This window comes from Callithrix jacchus, chromosome 9, assembly GCF_049354715.1.
Source record: "Callithrix jacchus isolate 240 chromosome 9, calJac240_pri, whole genome shotgun sequence".
NCBI lineage: Eukaryota > Metazoa > Chordata > Mammalia > Primates > Cebidae > Callithrix > Callithrix jacchus.
In genome coordinates this window covers 49,324,469-49,348,377 of record NC_133510.1, presented here as the reverse complement: position 1 = coordinate 49,348,377, position 23,909 = coordinate 49,324,469, and the positions used below count along the sequence as shown (strand labels likewise).

Below are 23,909 nucleotides of genomic sequence, written 5' to 3'. Positions count from 1 at the left end.
AAGCAGTGGGGAAAGGATTCCCTGTTTAACAAATGGTGTTGGGAAAACTGGCTAGCCATGTGCAGAAAGCAGAAACTGGACCCCTTCCTGACACCTTACACCAAAATTAACTCCAGATGGATTAAAGACTTAAACATAAGACCTGGCACCATAAAAACCCTAGAAGAAAATCTAGGCAAAACCATCCAGGACATAGGAGTAGGCAAGGACTTCATGAACAAAACACCAAAAGCATTGGCAACAAAAGCCAAAATAGACAAATGGGACCTAATGAAACTCCACAGCTTCTGCATGGCAAAAGAAACAGTCACTAAAGTGAATCAGCAACCAACAGAATGGGAAAAAATTTTTGCAGTTTACCCATCTGACAAAGGGCTGATATCCAGAATTTACAACGATCTCAAACAGATTTACAGGAATAAAACAAACAAGCCCATTCAAAATTGGGCAAAGGATATGAGCAGACACTTTACAAAAGAAGACATATATGAAGCCAAAAATCATATGAAAAAATGCTCATCATCACTGGTCATCAGAGAGATGCAAATCAAAACCACAGTGAGATACCATCTCACGCCAGTTAGAATGGTGATCATTAAAAAATCTGGAGACAACAGATGCTGGAGAGGATGTGGAGAAAAAGGAACACTTTTACACTGTTGGTGGGAGTGTAAATTAGTCCAACCATTGTGGAAGACAGTGTGGCGATTCCTCAAGGCCTTAGAAATAGAAATTCCATTTGACCCGGCAATCCCATTACTGGGTATATATCCAAAGGACTATAAATCGTTCTACTATAAGGACACATGCACACGGATGTTCATTGCAGCACTGTTTACCATAGCAAAGACCTGGAATCAACCCAAATGCCCATTGATGATAGACTGGATTGGGAAAATGTGGCACATATACACCATGGAATATTATGCAGCAATCAGAAATGATGAGTTCATGTCGTTTGTAGGGACATGGATGAATCTGGAGAACATCATTCTCAGCAAACTGACACAAGAACAGAAAATGAAATGCCACATATTCTCACTCATAGGTGGGTGATGAAAAATGAGAACACATGGACACAGGGAGGGGAGTACTAAACACTGGGGTCTATTGGGGGGAAAAGGGGAGGGTCAGCGGGGGGGGGAGCTGGGGAGGGATAGCCTGGGGAGAAATGCCAAATGTGGGTGAAGGGAAGAAAGGAAGCAAAACACAATGCCATATGTGTACCTATGCAACTGTCTTGCATGTTCTGCACATGTACCCCAAAACCTAAAATGCAATAAAAAAAAAGATAACTAAAAACTTGACAGCCTTTTAAATTAATATTTAACCCTCTATACCTTTTTTATTAGATTGCCTTTAACAATCATATAATGTGACACAACATAGAACTAAATAATCTGTATTTTTCATGCATCCAGTTTAAATTTTAGTGTTCTCTGGACAAATGAATAAAATTCTGTGTGTGTGTTTTTGTTATGTCTCCTAATTTCTGTATCATTAGTCAATGTCATTACATAACAGTCAAATAGCATTAGAACTGTAAGCATCATTCACACAAACACACAATTTGGACTGCAATTTCAGGAGGTTCATACTCATCCATGATCCACGTTCTATACCTTTATCTCTTTAAGAAAGAAAGTATATGCCAAAGAATACAGTGACAGGTCAGAGTATTGAACATAACTAATGTAGATGGGTTATATAATTTTGACCCAAGGCAAAAATAAAATTAGGAATATTTTAGACAGTCTCTGATTTCCACAGAACAAGGAGGCAAGAGAGGAAAAACAATTTCAGTCACAATGCAGGTATGAAAGGCTGTGCTTTAAAAGCAGCTGCTTCTCAGGACAGCACACTTTTCATTACGCTATGAAACATACTCTGCTACACAGTAATTCTAGGAAAATATGGCATCCCCACAGCATCACCAGAAGGCTTGAACCTTGGGAAAATGTCTTTGGACTTTAAGCCAGAGGCAGAAACACCTGATGACTTGTTCATGGGGCAGCACTGTGCAGCAGCTCCTCACAAGAGCTCTGATTCCTAAAAAATACCACTTCTGCAAGTCAGAAGGCCAGCACATTCCCCCACTTTTTTCTCCCCTTACACACAGACATACCACAAAGAGCATTTATTGCAGAAGAGATGGCCTTTGGGTATGGAATTTTCACATCCTAGAGTAACTAAGCTTACCTTCAACCCCACATTTACTAGGCAGCTACCAGATTATTAATCACTGTGGTTTTTCCACACTTTCTGTTTTGTTTTGTTTTTGTTTTTTAGACAGAGTCTTACTCTGTCACATAGGCTGGAATGCAGTGGTAGGATCCCAGTTTACTTCCACCTCAGCCTACTGGGTTCAAGTGACTCTCCTGCCTCAGCCTCCCAAGGAGCTGGGATTACAGGCTTCCACTATCATGCCCGGTTAATTTTTTGTTTTTTTGGTTTTTTTTTTAGTAGAGACAGGGTTTCACCATGTTGGCCAGGCTGGTTTCAAACTCATGACATTAGGTGATCGCCCGCCTCAGCCTCCCAAAGTGCTGGGATTACAGGCATCAGCACTGTGCCTGGCCAGTTTTCCCATATTCTCTACTCCCCACACACTCTGATAGTATTTACCTTGAGGAAAAAAAAAAACAAAAAAACAAATTACTCTCTAGGGGGAAAAACAAATAGCTCTTTAGGGAGAAACAACAAAAGTAATCATACTTACCTAAAAGTAACTTAGGAAAATTTGATGTTTCAATATTGTGATAATATACTATTGATGTTGTAGTGGCAACAAATCCCATCACAGCTGGCATGAAGAGGTGGAGGTGCCTCGATTCTCGCCGTCTACAAAGAGTAGTACGTCAATGTTTAAAGATGATGGTTCCAATAATTTCTCATTTTTTTCCAATTTTTTCATAAGAACTTTCTCTTAGAAATAAGGTGTTTAAAATACAGAATGCAATAGTAGTTTCCAAGTGAATACGTAAGGGAAGAATATATTGGAAGCCATAGTTATGCGGAAAAGATTTATCTTAACATGAAGGGCTGAATAAACAAGCAAACTATACCTTCAAGTGTTTACAACGAAAACAAATATATAACTACTCCTATACTGTAGAGCAGAGCCACTGAAATAATTTAACAACTAAAGCAAGTAAAAACAGCTAACTCAATCTGAACTCTCATGTGTGTGAGTGTGTTTTCCTTTGACAGCATTCCCAACTTGACAGTCTTCAGTGATTTCTCCATTCTCGTTAATCCATTCAATGCCTCTGTGACTGCTGGTCCAGATACTGTATTAGGTTCTTGGATGCAACAATGAACAAAACAAGATATAACATCTGTAGTCAAAAAATGTAGTATATTGGGGATACCAATAGTGAATAGAAAATTACAACATAGCTGAAGGGACAATGAGAGAACACAGAGTGCATGTCTGGGACAGAGAAAGCTTTGAAAAGGAAGTACCTTCCAAGCAGACACTTTAAGAATGAGGAGTGGCTATTCAGAAGAAGTAGAGAGGAAGACATCTCCAGGCAGTGGGGCCAATGTGTTCAAGGGTATTATAAGCAATTCAGCATGCCTGCAAGGAAAACAGGCTTCCCTCTGAAGGTAACAGAGATCTCCAGGTGAATCGGTGATCCCATGCCAGATGTGCCTGGTGGTCAGTCTTCAACCCCATTGGCAGTGATAATGCCACAGAGTGAAACATTTTGCTTTCCTCAAATTTCCTGAAGATATTAGTACATAAATGGTATAGAAAAGACAGCGACTAGTTCAAGAATGGGGGAAGGGAGAACATTCGAGAAAGTCTTTCCAGAAGAGGTATGGTTGACAATGGGAACTGAAATATGAAAAGGAATCCACTGGTCAGGAAAAGGGGCATTTTAAAAAAGGAACAGAATGTGCAAATACATAAAAGCATGAAACAATATAGCATGTTCAAAATGTCAAGTAGTTTAATATTCTTAAAACAGAAAGTTTAAGATAGAATGTATCATGGAAGGCTTTTTATGCTGTGGTAAGAGGCTGGCATCTCAACCCATGGAAAACTGAAACATTTTAATAGGTAAGTGGTGTGGTCAGAGATGTTTTAAGTGGACAGCTCTGGCAGTCATGTGGATAAGGAAGTTGGTAGGTAGTACATGAATTTGCAGTGGAGGGAGAGAAATGGAAGGAAGGAAAGCAGTCAGGAAAATATGGGTATAAAGTCAGGTGACAGATGATAAAGGTTTGACTTCAGCTTTGGCAGCAGTAACATGGAAGAAACAATACATCTGGAAAAGACTGACTGCTAAAATGGACAGGAGTTTGCCAGCATTAGGGTATAAGGGTGATGGCAATAGAGAGGCTGAAGATCATTCCTAGGGTGTCTGTGTGGTTGGCTGTGTGACCAAGTAAGAAAGAAAGAAAGAAAGAAATAGAAAGAGACAAAGAGAGAAAGAAAGAAAGAGAAAGCAAGGAAGGAAGGAAGGAAACCACAATTTACTTACTATACTATTTAGGAAATTTGTTAATGAGCACACTTCCTATTCAATCCTTTAAAATGTGGACACGACCATACTCACAAGAATAAACAGGTTTGATAAGAAATAATTATAATAAATAAATTAAAAAGTCGATTTAAGATTTTAGAGAAAGAATGACAAACCATTTCATAATGGTTTGCATTATGGGAATGGAAAGCAATAACAAAGAATTAATAAAGATAATAGCAGCTATAACAAAGTTTTGTACTTACTGTGGCACTCCTTTACTAGGGGTTTAACATGTCTTTGAATCAGGCTAGTATTTTATAAGATTAGTTCTCTATTTACAAAGCTGCATAGGTTTTGAATGGTTCTCCAACCCTACTTTTTCCCTTAAGCTATGTTCTTTTTAGCATATGATATGCAAATCTCAGTGGCTTGGTAGGATCGCATATGTCCCATTTATCTTTAGATAATCTTTAGTCACAAAGTTGGAAAGAAATTTTTAAAGTATTATATTGCAAAGGTTAAAGAAATCATTTCAAAAGAGAAAAAATAATAAAAATAAAAATCTAAGGAAAACACAATAATAGTGAAGATTTTAATATACTGCTTTTAGAATTTGACAGATGAAATAGGATAAAACCAAGCAACATATAGAACTTCAGTAATACAATCAGTAAACTTAATAAAATTTTGTCTCCTACAAAGTATATATAATAGTTTCTAATACTGATTACATATTAATAAATGATCAAGTATTTGACTATAATGAAAATGTTAATTAACAGCAAAGAATAATCATTTTATAAACTACATGCTTTAATAATAAACCAATCAAATTAAACAAAAGAGCAAACTGAAAAGGATTTCTAAGCCTAGGAGAGTATCTAAACTGGAATCACAGGTAGAAATAAAAAGGAGAACAAAAACCCATCCAGAACAGATAAGAATGTCCCAAAAGAAAAATTTATAGCTTTAAATGTTTTATTACTAAAAAACAAGATCAAATATTCTGTTAGGAAAGACTTTGTATTGTTTTGTAATTGTAACAAGTATTTGTCATATATTAAGTAAATAATTCATAAATATTTTATTTAAAAATAGATGGAATGATTAGCAGTGTCTAAAATAATTATGATAAAGACAAAAGAGTGTCAATTAGGTGTGACAGAGATTCTTATAGATGCAGTTTTCAGAATAAAATGGAGCAAGAAAAAAAGCAAAACTAAATGTTTGGGTTTAGAAGTAACTAGAAGATGACTTTTCAAAAAGCCTGGATAAAAATGATAAGGAGAAGTCTATACCTAAACAGTAGAAGAGCATAGCACAAAATTGAAGGATTATTTTAACCTGTTTTTAGGACCTCTTTTATCACCACCACTACAAACAAGTTTCTTCTATTAGGATATGTCATTATTATAACGAGTTCAGTCTTCTGAGTGTGTTTTCTGAGGACCTGACTGAATCCACATCAACCAGAGAGTTCTCCTTGTCCACATGATGTCAAGTTTCAAAGAAATATAGGATGATCTATCTTCTACTTTATACAGACACATAGAAACAGGGCAGCCTAAATGCTAAGGAAATGAAACACTTAAGCCTAGATTGGCTATGCTAGTACAAATATACCAGTACTTTAAACAGTTTAAGATAATATGCAATTAAGCTTCTAAATTCCTGGAGGAGTATATTACAGTCTCTAATTTTTTTTTAATCAGAAATTAAGACATGCACATATCTGCAAAGAAAACCCTCATAAAACATTACAAAAGAGTTGGTTCCATGACAAAAGCTTAGAAGTTTCATTCCTTGTTAATTCCAACAGAAAACATAAACAGATCTGTTTGATAAGAAGAAAATAAATTTTGGACTTTCCTATTAAAAAATTTAAAGTCCTTCTTACATTAGTTCCTCAGTGAAAGGTACACCATTTAGTATAGCTTCAGAATCAAAGTTTTACTATTCTTGAGTTTATCTTGTTACTATATAAAAAAAATTTTCACCAGATTATGTTGAAGTTTATAAATATAATTCATTTTATTTTAACTGCCTAATACAAACATCATATTTTACAAAAATAACAAAATTCCTTTAAAAATATGGGTTTTCAAAACTATAAAAACCCTGGAAGGCAAAGTAGGCAATACTATTCAGGATATGAGGAGAGATTTCATGACAAAGATGCCAAAAACAATTGCAACAAATTCAAAAATTGACAAATGGGATCTAATTAAACTAAAGAGCTCCTGCCCAGCAAAAGAAACTATCAACAGAGTTAAAAGACAACCTATAGAATGAAAGAAAATTTTTGCAAACTATGCATCCACCAAAGATCTAATATCCAGCATGTATAAGGAATTTAAACAAATTTACAAGAAAAAAAACAAACAACCCCATAAAAAAGCGGGCAAAGGACATGAACAGATACTTTTCAAAAGAAGACATACACGTGGCCAACCATTATGTGAAACAAAAGCTCAACATCACTGATCATTAGAGAAATGCAAACAAAAACCACAATGAGATACCATCTCATACCAGTCGAATGGCTACAATTAAGAAGTCAAAAAATAACAGATGTTGGTGAGGTTGTGAAGAAAATGGAATACTTATACACTGTTTGGAGTGTAAATTATTTTAGCCATTGTAGAAGACAGTGTGGTGATTTCCCAAAGTCCAAAAACAGAAATACCATTTGACCCAGGAATCCTATTATTGGGTAATAGGATTATAAATCATTCTCTTATAAAGACATAGGCATGCATATTTCATTGAAGCACTATTCACAATAGCAAAGACATGGAATCAACCTAAATGTCCATCAGTGATAAACTGGATAAAGAAAATGTGATACATATACTCCATGGAATACTCTGCAGTCATAAAAAATGGCAAGATCATGTCCTTTGCAGGGACATGGATGGAGCTGGAGGCCATTATCCTTAGCAAACTAACGCAGGAACAGAAAACCAAATATCACATGTTCCCTATAAGTGGGAGCTAAATGATAATTACACATAGAAACACAGAGGGAAACAACACACATTGGGGCCTTTTGGAGGGTGGAGGGTGGGAGGAGGAAGAGGATCAGGAAAAATAACTAATGGGATCTAGGCTTAATACTGGGTGATCTGTACAACAAACCTCCATGACACAAGTTTACCTGTATAATAAACACGCACTTGTACCTCTGAACTTAAAAGTTAAAAAAATGGGTTTTATTACAAATCTTCATTTTAAAAGTTTTGTGCTTTGCCCCAATTTATGGCTTTATCCTCACCGATTCTCAGCCTCTTTAATCCTGCCTAATCTATCTTTGCTTCTTTACAACATAAATGAAAACATCTGAGAAATGATTAATAAATTAATATAAGTATATAGCTATTAGAGCTATGTGTCAATGCTGACAATCTTTCCACTTATACCTATTTTTAACATTAAATAGTTCAAAAACACACAAGAACTTCTTTCAAGAGCTACATGGATCAGAGATAAAAAACTATAAAGCATATATATGAACTCAAGTTAAAAAGATGTGAACTTATGTAATCGGAGAAATAATGTAGCAACATAAAAATACAGACAAAACACATGACTATCAGACAAAATGAGTGACAGACATCAAACCTAATGCCTCAAAAGTTAAGCCTGTCTTGGTAATGCTTTTAGCTACTATCTATAATATACCCACTAGTGTATTGCAATGGTATTATTTTATTTAGATCACTTACGAGTCTGAAACAATGCCTTCTGCTATTTCACAGACATGCACAAACAGGAGAGCGAATGTAAGAATCCATCTCAGGTTATGTCCAGGAAAATGAAGCCATGTGTTGTGGTGAATTTGTACTTTTGAGCTTTGGCTCCCCCATCCTGGAAAAAAAGAGAGAAAAGTTAAAAAAAAAAAAAAGAAAGAAACCAAAGACTGAATTGTAATCATAAAAATAATTTAAATTATGATAAGCTTTAAGGGGAAGTCCTGAAACCTTAATACTTTCTAGAGTAGCAATGAAAATCCCAGTCTATTTTCATTATTTAAAAGAATTGCAATTAACTTTTACAAGACTACCCAGGCTAACACATTAATATTTGTGGCAGTACTCAGGAATGATACCAACTCTGGATGACAACATGGTTCTATCTCATGCTAATCAGAAGTTCTTCCTGACAGCTTTCTGATTAGTACAAAAAGAAATAAATTGATGATAATAATACAAGAAATTTGCTGTCAAAAAGCTTTGAAGACCTGAAATCTACACGAGACAAACCAAGAAAAGACATGTTTGGTTATAAAATACAGGATGCATTAGTTGAGTCAACTCTGAATCATATACACATCATATGAGAAAAATTGTTATGTATGACTGGGGTGGCACTGTTATTCAACAAGTGGTACTGACACTTTTCTCAAAGGAAGCTAAAGTTCTTGATGATGGACTTTTAAGCAGGCTCAAAAACATCATAGGTTCGCCCTTAGCTTGCCATGAAGAAAAAAATTCAAGATTATATGTTGGTAAAATTCTGATGGTTTCCTCCCCAAACTACTATATAGTTTAGTTACTACGTAGAATAATACAACTTCATATGTGGTATGCTAAGAGGCCCTACTTTTTTCTCTTTTTGTTTCCCTTTTTTCTCATTTTTTTGACTGTAGAAAAAAAGCCTCACCTACTTCAAGAACAAATAGAGGTTTGTGCTTGAAATATCATAGGAAAGAATTTCTGTATAGGCAGCAGACTCTCCTTTTATTTGAAATGAGTATTGATTCACATCTTAGTTGTTTTCAATTTACTTCGTCATTGGAAGGTTAGTTATATTTAATATATTCTACTAGAACTTATGCTATAAACTCCCATAGGCAAGCTCTATGTCTTTTTTTTTTGCAACATTATGGTTTTCCTAGTACCTGATTGTTTTTGAGATTTATTTATGATCCCTCACTAATTCAAGTAACCAATGTCATAAATGAATTTTTTCCTATTTCCCTTTAACAATGTCCCCTCCAGTTCTATTCTATTCTAATACCCTAGTGCCGGCCTCTGTGCTGGATGCTAAGGATACAAAATGGAATGTCACTGTTCTTGCTCTAAAAAGGTTAACCAGGTGTCAATACTTGGGTAATTATTAATTGTGGAATTACAGTTTAAAAAAACAATTTTTCTACTGTTGGCCAAAGGACATTCTTCATGACCTACCAATAATACTACATAGACAACAAGGGATGTTTCCACATATGGCCACTCTGTTCTCAATATATTAGCATCTGTACATTTGTTTAACATAACTACTTACCAAGAATACCATATGATGAGTTCTTTATCCCTGTTAGAACAATGCCAAGCACATAGTATCCTCTCAATTAATATTGTTAAATAAATAAATAAATAAATAAATAAAAGCATATGAATAATTTTCAAATATTCCCTTAAAGCAGATCATTAAAATTTGCCATTTTCTTAAGAAAACGCATCTGAAAACATTTTCACTTATTTAATTGGAAAAATATGCATGAAAAAATGAAACACAACTCAAAATAGTGGTTGCCTCCTGTGAAAAGACAGGAATGTAGGATAAGGAAAGAGTAACAAGACCAGGAAATGGTACACAGAGAGAGGTCCTTTCACTCTTATTGCTATATTCTTTAGATGAGTGGTGGTAGGCTCAATGGATGTTTATTATAGTAATCTCCATCATTTTATATATCAAAATACTTCATAATTTTAAAGATGCTGAAGGGTCTGTTTGGGCAAGTTATACAAATTATTCATAATTGCCCTTAATTGTCAGATTTATACATATGTAAACTATAAAATAGTTTACATATTTTATATGGAAATAAAATATGGAGGAAACTGTATTATTAACTGTATTTTATATGGAGGAAACTGTATTATTAACTGTATTTTATATGGAGGAAACTGTATTATTAACTGTATTTTATATGGAGGAAACTGTATTATTAACTATTTTATATGGAGGAAACTGTATTATTAACTGTATTTTATATGGAGGAAACTGTATTATTAACTGTATTTTATATGGAGGAAACTGTATTATTAACTGTATTTTATATGGAGGAAACTGTATTATTAACTGTATTTTATATGGAGGAAACTATTATTAACTTCTTTCCAAATAGTTTGTGAATGTCCTCTTTCTACAAAAACACCATCCCATCACTCCCACTGTAACTTGCATGCTTGGCAGCTTTCCATTCCTCAAACACGTCACTCACTATTTTCCCCACCAGCTCCAAAGAGTGAGTTATTTCAGCAGGTTAATTTGTTCCTGTGTCTGTGGCATAGTCATTTCTTGTGACTTTAACACATCTGCCCACTGGACTATTCCCTGAAGGCAAGAACTCTTGTATTCATTTCCCATTCCCTTTACCTAGCCCAAAGTAAGTGCTCAACTAATGCTGTAGATCTAGCTCATATATTTCTCTCTTTCCTTCTTTTTAAAAAACCACTGCTGCTACCTGAAGCCCATTCCTAAGTAAGCATGTGACCTCAGTTTCACCTATGGAAGATCACCTGTCAAAAATACATGGTTGAAAAACACAAAATACTTGCTTGTTCATTTCTCACAGGCATCAACTTCCTTGTTAGAGAAATTAAGTCAACGTGACCCCAAACCTCAGCCATTAATGAGATATATAAACATTAAGCGGTGTAACATAGGACATTAGATTACTTACCAATAAACAATATTGGAAAAGTGATAAACAACAGAAAGACATGAGGGACCAAGTTGAGGGCATCCACAAAGCAGGAATTTTCTAACACGCCATCATTGATATTATATGAAGTAATGTTGTTACCACAAAATGAAAGGCTCATTTCTTCTTATATGGTTTACTCTAAAAGGGAGATAAATGAGAGAGAAAAACCCTCTTATTATTAAACTCTTGTTCATAAAATTGTAGCCTTGAATAGGGGCTATATTATAAAATTAATCCCCTTTATTTTGATAGCCGAGGAAATAGGAAACTCAATGCCAAAGTAACTTGAAGGTTTCTTGTAAAGGCTTTTATGTTTTATAAGATCTTCTTTTCCATACCTTTTATTTCCAGAGAAAAATTCTTTAATGTGTAAAATGTATTATAATTCATATCTATCTTTAGTAGTACCTCAAACAAGTATCTGACTAAAATGCTTTCAAAGAACAAAAATGGTCATATATTAAGAAAAAGGAGAAAAAAATTGAACCAATGACTAAAAAGTCAAAGTGATATAATTTTCAATATTTTCTCACAGTCACTGAAAATGTACTAATAACTCAAGTTGTTCAGTAAATTGTGACAGAGTTTGCTGAAACATTTCATTAGTTGTAGGAAATATTAATATTCAGAGACCAGTGTGGCTGTTAACTGTCTTTTTCTGAAAAATATTAAAAGTCAAATGCTCCAAATGAATTAAATCTAACTCAAATGAACTAGTCAAGGAAACTACTCAGATAGTTTGAAACTCAGGATGTCTTTTAATTGGAAATTGGTACTCCATGAGTAGCAGTAGATGAGTTTAGAGCGGAAACAGAGGACAAGGTTACACAGTGCTTTGTAAGTCATTGTCTGGATTGTGGCTTCTACTCTTAGTGAAATGGGCCACTGGGGATTCCCAGGCAGAGGAGTGACATGCTCTCACTTACGTGTTAATGGTTTTCTATTATTGCTGTCCTGAAACAGATGGGAGATGAGCAAAGGTCTGCTCCATTAAAATACTGCTGTGAAATTCCAGCAAAAGCTTTAACATTCTGAAAACTTATTTTCTAATGCCTACTACTTACTTAGTACCTACTAAATTCTGGGCACTTTGCATATCTTAAATCCTCAGAACAACCTTGTAATGCTAGCGCTGTTACTCATCTTTTATAGTGGAGGATACGGAGGTTTAGATAAGTTCAGTAACTTGCCAATTAGTAGAGCAGCCAGGTCCACACCCAAATGTCTGACTTATAAACTGTTTCTTTCCGCTGTATCACGCAAGCACCAACCTGCTTTTTAAAGAAAGTTATCTTATCTATTTTTTAAAACAAGTAGCAGTTTAAGATTTTAACCTCACTAGACTTCATTTCTTTTCCATATTTATGTCACAGTGGCTTCTGAGCTGCATTACTATAGCCTGGCAAAAATTTTATTAATTAGCATAGTACCTTTTCTTTCCTTTCATTGATAATTGATTTAGCAATGGTCACAAACAATACTTTTTCTAGGAGAAAAAGAGTGCTATACAGAAAAGATTGTCAATGGTGGGTAAATCATTGGAGAAATTAAATTTCAAGCAAAGTTATATAAAGAATTATATGACTAGCTCAGCTAAAGAGTCTGTGTATTTACAGTCTTAAATGCTTATACAGAATGCCTCTCAAATATTGTTCCTGATAAGCTCTTTTTATAATAAATCATTGATATGCTCCTAGTTGAGTCTTTCCCTCATATTTTAAAAAAAATTTATATTTTTAAAACCTCAAGGTGAAGTTATACACTTGGTAAATTCTTACAAGCTATTAAGGTTTTAATCTGGATAAAAGAATAAAAAGGACTTGAAGTTTTTAAACAACAGCAAAATGGAAGTTATTAATTTATGGGTGTATGTTAGATGTATTTCTGGCAAAGACAGACAAAAACAAAACTAAAAACTAATAGCTAGTCATGAAATTTTTTAGACTACTTCCTTTATTTAGTAGAAATGATAAAAGGAAACGGAAAGCCCATTCTGAATTGAAAAACATATATATAAACTTTCCTTGCGCAAACTAGAAAATAATTTATTTTAGCAACTTTTATAATCTTATTCAAAATTATAATATTCCAGTTGGCCATGTTTATAAACTATTAATATTGAGGTAGATGCTAAAGTATAACCTGCTGCTTTGCAAATTACATTCTTCGTTAGCTATAAGCATTCCTTGCCTGGTGTTTAATCAATCCTGAAATCTACCAATTAAATCACCTTTAGATAAATGTTGTGTGTAACTGTGGATTGAAGATCTCAGATAAATACAATCACCTGAAAAATTTAAGAACATTTTCAACTATATACTAGATACCTGGGAATCTATGCCATTAACTAATTAACTTTAAAAACACTGATGCTTACAACGTGCTAGTTACTAGGGATCCAATTGGGCACATCAGAAACTGCCTGTGGTCTTAGACTATATAAATCATTTTTATCTTAGTCTCAGTAGATCTCGGTATATTGTAAAGGTATATGATCTAAGATAGGAAAATAACCAAAGATAAAATCATGCAAAGCTGTAAACTTCAAGTTGTTAAACAAATGCTTTAGAATGATTTTTCCTGTCTGCCATAAACTCTAACTTCACATTTCTGACCAGTTCAGAACCTGTCCATTAGCTCACTACATGTCTCCTTTCACCTTTGCTTTTGACTCCTCCTTTATCCTTTCCCTTCAACAGGCAGTCTTTATCCAACATCCTGAGTCCATGTGGTACATTCTAACAATCGGCCTCCATTACAACCCAACATGGACAAAAAGAGGGAGGCAGTAAACTTATTGCCGATATATTGATAATTATTGTGTTTATCAACGGCATTTTATTGAATCCACGTTTCTAACTCTGAAATTTTCAATTGTCATTTAATGTTTCCCTCCCAGACACCAGGTTCAATTGGAAATGTTTTGGGAAGGGTATAAATCGCTGTTCTTGCTGGCTAAACTATGTCACCTGACATCCTTCAGCTCCACCCCTTTTGGAGCTGTTTAGATTCAGCTAAGCACTAACAAAGGCCCAAGCATCAAGGACGGAGAGAAAAGGTAGGGTCAATGGGGAGATACGGTATTTTCCTTTCCACAAGTATAAGCCATCAAAACATGTTCAGGTGTTTATGAAAGTTGATAGAATTGGAGAACTTGACTGAATAAATTTTAAAAACAAAGATCGGCCGGGCGCGGTGGCTCAAGCCTGTAATCCCAGCACTTTGGGAGGCCGAGGCGGGTGGATCACGAGGTCAAGAGATCGAGATCATCCTGGTCAACATGGTGAAACCCCGTCTCTACTAAAAATACAAAAAATTAGCGGGGCATGGTGGCACGTGCCTGTAATCCCAGCTACTCAGGAGGCTGAGGCAGGAGAATTGCCTGAACCCAGGAGGCGGAGGTTGCGGTGAGCCGAGATCACGCCATTGCACTCCAGCCTGGGTAACCAGCGAAACTCTGTCTCAAAATAAATAAATAAATAAATAAAATAAAGATCAAAGTGAAATTTTGCTTCTAATGTATGTCTACGGAGCATATAAGATATGATGGAAATACTCCTAATTATCTACCTTATGATTTCACGGCAAGAATCACACCCTCAGTGTTCTTATTCCACACATGTAGGGCATATACATTTTGGATTTGGTTGGTGAATATAATACTTGACCTATCCAGTCTGTTGGTTCCTCTGCAAGAGAGGAACAGTAGTTATCTGATTTAATTCTAAAAACACATTAAAATGTTGAGGCATATAAGGTACATCATTTATTTTAGCCAGCCCTGTCCTTGGAAGTAGACTATAAGTAAAGCAAGTGAAAACTTGCCTTCCTTCCTGCTCACTTAGAAAGCATTAGTTCTCATCAAACAGCAATTGCAGAGAGATTAAAATGCTGGAAATACCTGGAGAAAGCATGCTAAACTTAAATAAAAGTTTTCATTCTTATATATAAAACAATTAATTCTTTAGTCGTTTAAAGACTAACCACATTATGTTATGACAGAGAAACATGACATTTTAAAGAACTTAGGGCTTTATCATTATCTAGGGCATTTTCAGGATGGACATCAATTGCAAAAACAAATGTTGTAATCACCTCTTTGAAGTGATTCGGTCCATAGTTCATGAAATAAGAACTATAAGATGTATAGCTAATTAGCTAGCTTCCATGGCTATACTTATGACCGATCCAAGTGGGGAAATCACTGGCAAAAATGACCACTGACTTCTGACTTAGTGCCTGATCTGAATCCACCCATTTACTCTTCAGTGGCTGTGAAACACCAACCCGCACCAAAAGAAGTGTTGAAATTACACAGTAGATATTCCTCAGACAGACACTGCAATGGGATTTGTTTTTTAATCCCAAACTGAACAAATAAAACAAAAAATAAATACCTTGGGCAATAGCTTCACGCTGCTTCAAACCCCTGCCGGTGCACTTGAGCTACCTTCAAAACACCGACTTCCTACACTGTCTTAAGATGTAAATTTCAAACCCGGACGCAGGACTCCTAAAAACAGCAAAGAGTAACAAACATTAAGCAGATACAGAAAACTACTTCTTGAACAATACAAGAACTGTCTACAAGAAAGGCGATAATAATAACTCTTAATAACAACTCCTTTCACTGTTTCCAGTTGATTTGAGGAGGAGCCCGCAGTTTTAAAGTAAAACTGGAAACCTGAATCCCCACCCCCTCACTTCTCCAGCCGGGCCTCGTCCCTTAATTCTAGAAACAGCGATCGCGAAAGCTAAGTGCCCAGAGAGTGCGAGAGTGCTTTTGGGTAGCAGAAATGTTAGCTCAAAATCGACAGCTTACAGTTATTCCTTAAAATGTTTAAACAGCATTCATGTAAAAGACACGGACTCACTTACTCCGATGACAGTTTTCCTCCCCTAGGCGAAGCACGCAGTGCGCCGGAGCGGATTATTTTTAGGGTGGTGGGAGACCAGCTGCTGCCTCCTATCGAGTTTCTAAATTCCACAGACTGCTCTGGGCCGGGGCGGACTCCGCGACTGTGAGGCAGGAAACTGGGCAAAGCCCCGCGCGCAGCGCCTGGGGCCGGAGACCCTCCCCATCCCTGTTCTGCCGAGCTGTAACTTGGGGCGCGCGACGCCGCGATTTCACAAACCCGAGTGATAAGGCGTCCCCTAAACTTCATTAGACACTGGGACTTGAAATATGATTCCATGATTCTCCGGAGTCGGGTTTTCAAACGTCAAAACACTCAAGGTATTCTTGTTTCTTTGTTTTGTTTTGTTATGTTTTTCTACGCTCTGTAAGCACCCTTTTATCAGCCACAGAAAGAAGTGGATTTGCGGGTTCGCTGCTTCCCCCTGAACGGATCCGGGAAATGAAGGGCTCACTCTAGATAGAGGCACCCACTGCTGGGCTATTCGTGCACGAATGTCTCACAGGAGCAAGGCAGGCTCAAGTCGAGTTTTCCACCTTTCCCCGGCGACCTGGAAAACTTGGCTACTCTGGTGGACCAGCCGCCGCAGAATCGAAGGGCTACCCTTGCCCACGGTCCCCGAAAGTGAGACGCTGGTTCCCATGGACTGCACAAACAGTTCTCCCTCTTCTGTTCCCAACCAGAGAAATAATAAACTCTCGAGATAACGTGTTTATAAAACGATCACCCCACAACTACTCCCCCGCAAAACGCAAGCGGTGAATTTTGTCCCTGACAACCCTCTTTAATTAACACTGGATTTTCTCAAGAACCAGTTTTGAGTCAGCTTGAGATAAGCATTGTTTTCAGCAACTGTCCTATTCCAGTAAAACATGGTCAGTCGGACGGACTGCTGCCCCCGAGGCTCCGCGCCATCCTCAAGGGGCACTGCGAGAGGACTGCGGGCTGCTGGCGCTGGTCCCCAGACCTGACCCCTAAACACCGGTGGCCTCCTGGCCTCTGCGATGTAGTGGGCCCAGGCCGACTCCAGCCCTACCAGTCCCAGGGGATTTTTCCGCGGGTGCCCCACTCTTGAGAAGGTCGCTGCATTTCCGGGTGAGTGCCTGGCCTGCGCCTGCGGCTGGGACTTGAACCCGCGGCTGCTAAAGATCTGCGAGGCCACTTAGGCGGAAACCCGGGAGGGTCCGAAGACTCCGTTCTTGTGGCCTTTGAACGCTTGACAACTGTACCCTGGCGCTGTCTGCAGCGACGCAGGGAGGTAAGAGCTCCCACTTCAACAGTGAGGATCCTAATACTATGGATGGAGCCCAGAGAGACGGTGTGAGCAAGTTGGACGCGGGGCCAGACTCCCCAAGGCATCTGTGGAGAGAGAACTGGAAATAGCGGGTGCAGATAATCCCAAGATGAAAACTCTGAGTGTAACTACAGAAAATGAAGTTTACTTGAGGATTTTTAAAGAATATTACAATTATTAAGGTTATATACAATGATATTTAAAAATCATGCTTATTGTAGAAACTTTGGAAGATGTGACACCCCCCAATAGATACACATGTGCACACGCACCCATAAAACTACTGAAAATATTTTTGTTATAGTTTAACAAACACAGGCCGTAGCGTGCATTGATTAAGAGGATGGACTAGGAAACAGCCTGCTCGATATCAAATCCTGCTAGTTAGTTCAGTGACTGAACAAGTCGTATAAACCCCTGTGTATCAGCTTCCTGTTTAATGTGACAATAAAGGTAAATAATTGAAATAATTTAAATAGCTACATAATATTCCATTGAAAGTCTATACAATATCTTAAAATTCATTTTCCCATTGTTCGAGATATAGTTGCCAAATTGTACTAGTATCTGTGATCATATGATGACTTTTTTTTTTCAGAAATTTTTTTCTTACTAATGGAATTTTTTAAGATAAATTATCTGAAAAATAATTACAGGATCAAAAGTGGTAAATATCTTTAAGCGGTCAACATAGAATGCAAAATCACCCTTCTAAAAAGTTTGTGGTAAGTCCCCCAAATTATATGAGATGACCTATTACACTTATACTCAAACAAGTATTGGATATTGCTATTTTTTTATTTTAAAAAATATTTTAACTTGACATATAATATTAAATTCTGTTATGAACATTCAACATTTCCACAATGTTGATTAATCTTTGTATCCCCTGTTTTGTGGCAGTTTGTTCACATACTTGTGTATTTCATGGGTCTTAATGAAGTCTATCATTTGTATAAATATTTAATGAGGATACTAAAATCAAATGTTTTGTAAGAGGATACTAACCCTGCTTCATATATGACACATTTTTCCCAATTTGTCATATTTTAAAAAAAAGTGCTGCCTTTAAAAAAATAAGAAAAAGGTTTTCATGTATTTAAAAAAGATTTATTAGAGCACACACTATGTGCTAGACACAGAAGCTAGCGATGAGTCAGATCTCTAGGATTTATTGCAATTCATTGAACTTTCTTTTAAAGGAAATTTTATGTTAGCAAATTTGCTGCTTGTTGCCATTGCAATGTATTACAATGCTTTTATTAATACATATTTACCTTTATTTATATTTGTTTAAAGGCTTTTGTAAAAATTTCACTTTGGAATTTATTTTGGGATTACAATTTTCATGGGATGAAAATCTACATTAATATCTTATTTGTTATATGAATACCATTTACTGAATAACCTTTTTCTTCTGCATACCGCCTTTGTCATATACACACAATTAGTTCATAATAAGATTTGTTTCTGGGCTAACTATTCTGTTTATTCGATGTGTTTCAATGTTTTATTATATTGCTATGATTAGACTGATTTGATTATTAAAGATTAAATTATATTTTAACCCTCATAGTGCCAGTCCCCTTTTCACTCTTTTCAAAATTTTCAAAGCACCTCTCTTGGGGATTTTATTGGAATTTCATTAAATCTAGAAAGTAATTTATAAAGAAGATATTTTTAGTGCTTTGTCTCTTCACCCAGAAATGTAGTTTCCCATTTATTTGTCTTCCTTTTACCTCAATATTAAATTTATACAGGTCTGTGCATATTTTATAAAGATTGATCATGCAAATTTCATATTTATGTTTTAATATTTGTACTGCTATTAAGGATGTACTATTTATTTTGTCCAAAAAGTGTATTTTTATCTTATATCCAGACACTTTAGTAGGACTTCTCAATAATTGCAGAACTATTTCACCCTGTTACTTTGACTTTACAGAAAACATTATTTCATCTGCAAATAGTGGTACCCTTCCTTCCCTTTTTCAAATACTTACAGCTCATTTGCATTTTATCTCTAAGTTTCATTAACCAAATTCCAGAAGTATTAAATAATACAAAAAGATAAATCATTGTTTCTGTCAGAAATATATACAATATATTTTTAAATCAACATTGGTAAGTATAATTTTCATAAAATAAAAAGTATACATGATACATGTAAAATCCAAACTCTTTTGAAATAGCCCTGATTCCGGATATGAAGTATTTCTATCTCTCCAGGATGTTTTCCTATGCCTTTAACTAGTCAGTCTAACCATCTCTTACTTAGGGTAACAAACGATCTGAGGTCTATCACTAGAGATTAGTTCACAAATGTCATATAAAAGGAGTCATACAGTATGTACTCTCTTGTATCTGGCTTCTTCAGGTAAGCATAATATTTTTGAGATTCATCCATGTTGTTATATATATCAATTTTATTCCTTTTATTGCTGAGAATAATTTAACTGTATGAATATGCACAGTTTTTTTATTCATTCACCTATCTGTGTATGTTTAGGTTATTTCCCATTTTTGGCAGTGATGAACAAAGTTTCTGTGAACAATTTTGTAAACATAGGTTTTTTTTTCCTCTTGGGTAAATGTTAAGCAGTGGATTTGCTGAGTCTTATGGTAACTATACATTTAACTTTACAGAAATTACCAAAATATTCTTCAAAGTGATTGAAACATTTTATATTCCCTCCAGAAAATTGTGACTGTTCCAGTTGCTCAACAATCTTGCCAATATTTAGTATTGTCATTATTGTTTTTCTAAATTTTAGTCCTCATATTGCATGTGAACTTATTCTTGATTATGGTTTTAATTTGCATCTACCTTACAACAAATGATTTTGAACACATATTTTCATGGTACTACTGGTCATTTATATATTTTTTCATGGTAGGCATAACTCTACGGTGGCTCCCATGATATTTGCTCCTGGTGTTACTCCTATTATTACATTATGTTACATGACAAAAGGGATTCTGCAGATGTAATTAGGGTTACTAATTAGTTGACTTTAAAATAGGCAGATTAAAGTAACATCAGGAAGATGACAAAATAAGAGCCACTAGACTCCCACAAAACACAACAATTAGCTATCTGCAAACAAAAATGGACCTAGGAGGGCTCCAAAATCCAGTTAGCAAAAACACAGTGGGGAAAAAAAAGGTCACTTGAAAGACTGGCTTAGCAATGTCTGCAGATGACTATAAACAAACAGGGATGGTGTATCTGTATCAGCCATATGAAGGTCCCATCATGATCCACAGCAGCTACTCTGTATAGGACCTTGGTAGTCTTAGCCACTGAGTACCTCAACAACCCCCACAGCAGAAAACACTGTAATGTTTGTTGGCACTGACCCCATTGGCCTTCTCTACAGAGGACATCAGCAGCTTTTGCCATTGAAGTAACCAACAGCCATCCCACCATAGATCTCGAGGAGAGGGAAACATTGCTGCCCATTCTCTAAAAGGATGTGCTTTTGTGTTGACCGGAGACAGGACTGCCACCCCTAACCCTAACCTCATGCATGCTCTGGAACGCAGAGCCACAGCTTCTCTGTACACACATGCACCTTGGACACCAGTTCTGTGAACACTCTGCATATGTCCACACTCCATACCTAGCTCTATGGCTGTTGCACAAATACTTGTGTCTCAGGCACTAGAGCCACTGCTGTCAAAGTAGAGCCAGTGCCCTGGAGACAGAGCCACTGTCTGTCTGCATCTGTTCATACTCTGGACCCTGGCTAGATGGTCACTTGCCAGGCTTCTACAATCTCAAACATTGGAACTCCTGTCATGTGAGCTAGCCAGAGCCCTGGACACTGGAGCTGCTGTCTGTCCACAAGTGCCTGTGCTCCAGACTCTATCTCTGTGGCTCCTGCACAGATGCCCACTTGTGCATCAGACACCATTGCCACTGCCACAGTGAGGGTGCCTATGTGCTGGGCTTGGCCCCAAGAGGAATCCTCTCAACAATGACATCCCCTGTGAGACAAGAAGAGATCAAGAGGTTCCTAGAAATCACCAAAGATCCCAACTGTTTTTATCACCACTGCAGATATGCATTGCCTTGGCCATTAAAGAATCCTTCAATCTTTGCCAATGTTAACCTCAGCTGACGTGGAGATTTCACCACTGGGCCTTTCCCAAAGCCATAATTTCCACATCTCATTCAGTCAATGCCCTGACAATCACATGCAGGTGAATGACTTTGCACAGCGAAGCTAGTATATAAAGTTTGGAAGGAATAACTACTCCATCAATTGCTCAGATTATCAATGCAAAACTATAAGATACATGCAAAGTCAAAGGAAACATACCACCAGAGGAACACAATTTTCAAGGGACTGTCCTAAAAGAAATAGAGATTTATAAATTGTTGTGCAAAGAATTTAAAATAATTGTCTTATGGAAGCTCAGTGAGTTCAAAGAGAATGTACATAACTCAGTAACAAGGAAAACATGCAAGCTAGCAGCTCAACAGAGAGATAGAAATCATAAAAAAAGAATTTCTGGGGCTAAAGAATACAATTAATAAAATGAAAAATACAATAGAGAGCATCAACAGCATACTTAATCAAATAGACCAAAAATCTGTGAACTGTAAGACAGGTCATTTGAAATTACCCAGTCAGTCTAAGTGAAGTAACTCCGGAATGAAAAACCAAACATCTTATGTTCTCACTCATAGGGAGCTAAGCTATAAAAATGCAAAAGTAAGAATGACACAACTGACTTTGGGGACTTAGGCGGAAAGAGTTGTTAAGGGACGAAAGATTACAAACTGGGCACAGAGTATCAAGCTCCAGTGATGGGTGCATCAAAATCTCACAAATCACCACTAACTAACTTACTATTGTAACCAAACACCACATGTTCCCCAATAACCTATGGAAATAATAATTAAAAAATAAATAAACGTTGCAGAATCTCAGTCTTTGAACAAAAGCTCCCTGGCATGTCCTAAAACTTTCTTTTGTTTATTAACTTCATCTTTATTCACATTGGAAACCATTGTACATTATCTACTGGATCTATTTTTCATAGTCTATTTCATTATATAAGCAATTGATGAATACAGTTTCCTTTTAAAAGGTTTTTTTATTATACTTTAAGTTCTGGGGTACATGTGTAGATCTTGCAGGATTGTTACATAGGTATACATATGCCATGGTGGTTTGCTGCCTCCATTCCCCCATCACCTACATTAGGTATTTCTCCTAAAGTTATCCCTCCCAAATATCCCCACCCCCTGCTATCCCTCCCCTGGCCCCCAACTCCCCAACAGACCCAAGCATTTGATGTTCTCTCCCTTTGTCAATGTGTTCTCATTGTTCAGCACCCACTTGTGAGTGAGAACATGCAGTGTTTGGTTTTCCATTCTTGTGTCAGCTTGCTGAGAATGATGGTTTCCAGCTTCATCCATGTCCCTGCAAAGGACATGAACTCATCATTTTTATGGCTGTACAGTATTCCATGGTGTATATGTGCCACATTTTCTCCATCCAGTCTATCCTTGATGGGCATTTGAGTTGGTTCCATGGCTTTGCAATTGTAAACAGTGCCGCAATGAACATATGTGTGTATGTGTCTTTATAATAGAACAATTTATAATCCTTTGGGTAAATACCCAGTAATGGGATTGCTGGGCCAAATGGTATTTCTATTTCTAGATCCATGAGGAATCGCCACACTGTCTTCCACAATAGTCGCACTAATTTACATTCCCATCAACAGTGTAAAAGCATTCCTATTTCTCCACATCCTCTCCAGCATCTGTTGTCTCCAGATTTTTTAATGATCACCATTCTAACTGGCATGAGATGGTATCTCAATGTGGTTTTGATTTGTATTTCTCTAATGACCAGTGATGATGAGCATTTTTCCATATGTTTGTTGGCCATATAAATGTCTTCTTTTGAAAAGTGCTTGTTCATATCCTTCACCCACTTTTTGATGGGGTTGTTTTTGTTTTTGTAAATTTGTTTCAGTTCTTTGTAGATTCTGGATATTAGCCCTTTGTCAGATGGGTAGTTTGGAAAAATTTTTTCCAATTCTGTTGGTTGCTGGTTCACTCTAATGATTTTCTTTCACTGTGCAGAAGCTCTTAAGTTTCATTAGATCCCATTTGTCTATTTTGGCTTTTGTTGCCATTGCTTTTTGTGTTTTAGTCATGAAGTCCTTGCCTATGTCTATGTCCTGAATGGTATTGCCTAGGTTTTCTTCTAGGGCTTTCATGGTGTTGGATCTTATGTTTAAATCTTTAATCCATCTAGAGTTAATTTTTGTATAATGTGTAAGGAAGGGGTCCAGTTTCGGCTCTTTGCACATGGCTAGCCAGTTTTCAGAACACCATTTATTAAACAGGGAATCCTTTCCCCATTGTTTGTTTTTGTCAGGTTTGTCAAAGATCAGATGGTTGTAGATGTGTGGCATTGCCTCCAAGGCCTCTGTTCTGTTCCATTGGTCTATATCTCTGTTTTGGTACCAGTACCATGCTGTTT

General features: G+C 36.5%; 1 protein-coding gene across 18 annotated transcripts in view; it reads right to left on the bottom strand.

The window, feature by feature from the left end:
- The window catches only part of ABCC9 (ATP binding cassette subfamily C member 9), a 249,344-nt gene that overhangs the window by 131,205 nt on the left and 94,230 nt on the right, over positions 1–23,909 (bottom strand). For 10 of the 18 annotated variants that reach the window (XM_078336069.1, XM_078336077.1, XM_078336076.1 and 7 more), the window contains 4 exons: positions 15,588–15,703; positions 11,167–11,328; positions 8,201–8,342; positions 2,720–2,841 (listed from right to left, as the gene is read on the bottom strand). In XM_078336069.1, coding sequence (XP_078192195.1) covers positions 2,720–2,841; positions 8,201–8,342; positions 11,167–11,308 — 406 coding nt within the window. In that variant the 5' untranslated portion in view covers positions 11,309–11,328; positions 15,588–15,703. Of the gene's footprint in view, positions 1–2,719; positions 2,842–8,200; positions 8,343–11,166; positions 11,329–15,587; positions 15,704–16,012; positions 16,184–23,909 lie in introns of those variants that run through there. The other 8 variants (XM_035256100.3, XM_035256096.3, XM_054238286.2 and 5 more) reach the window with 3 other exon arrangements.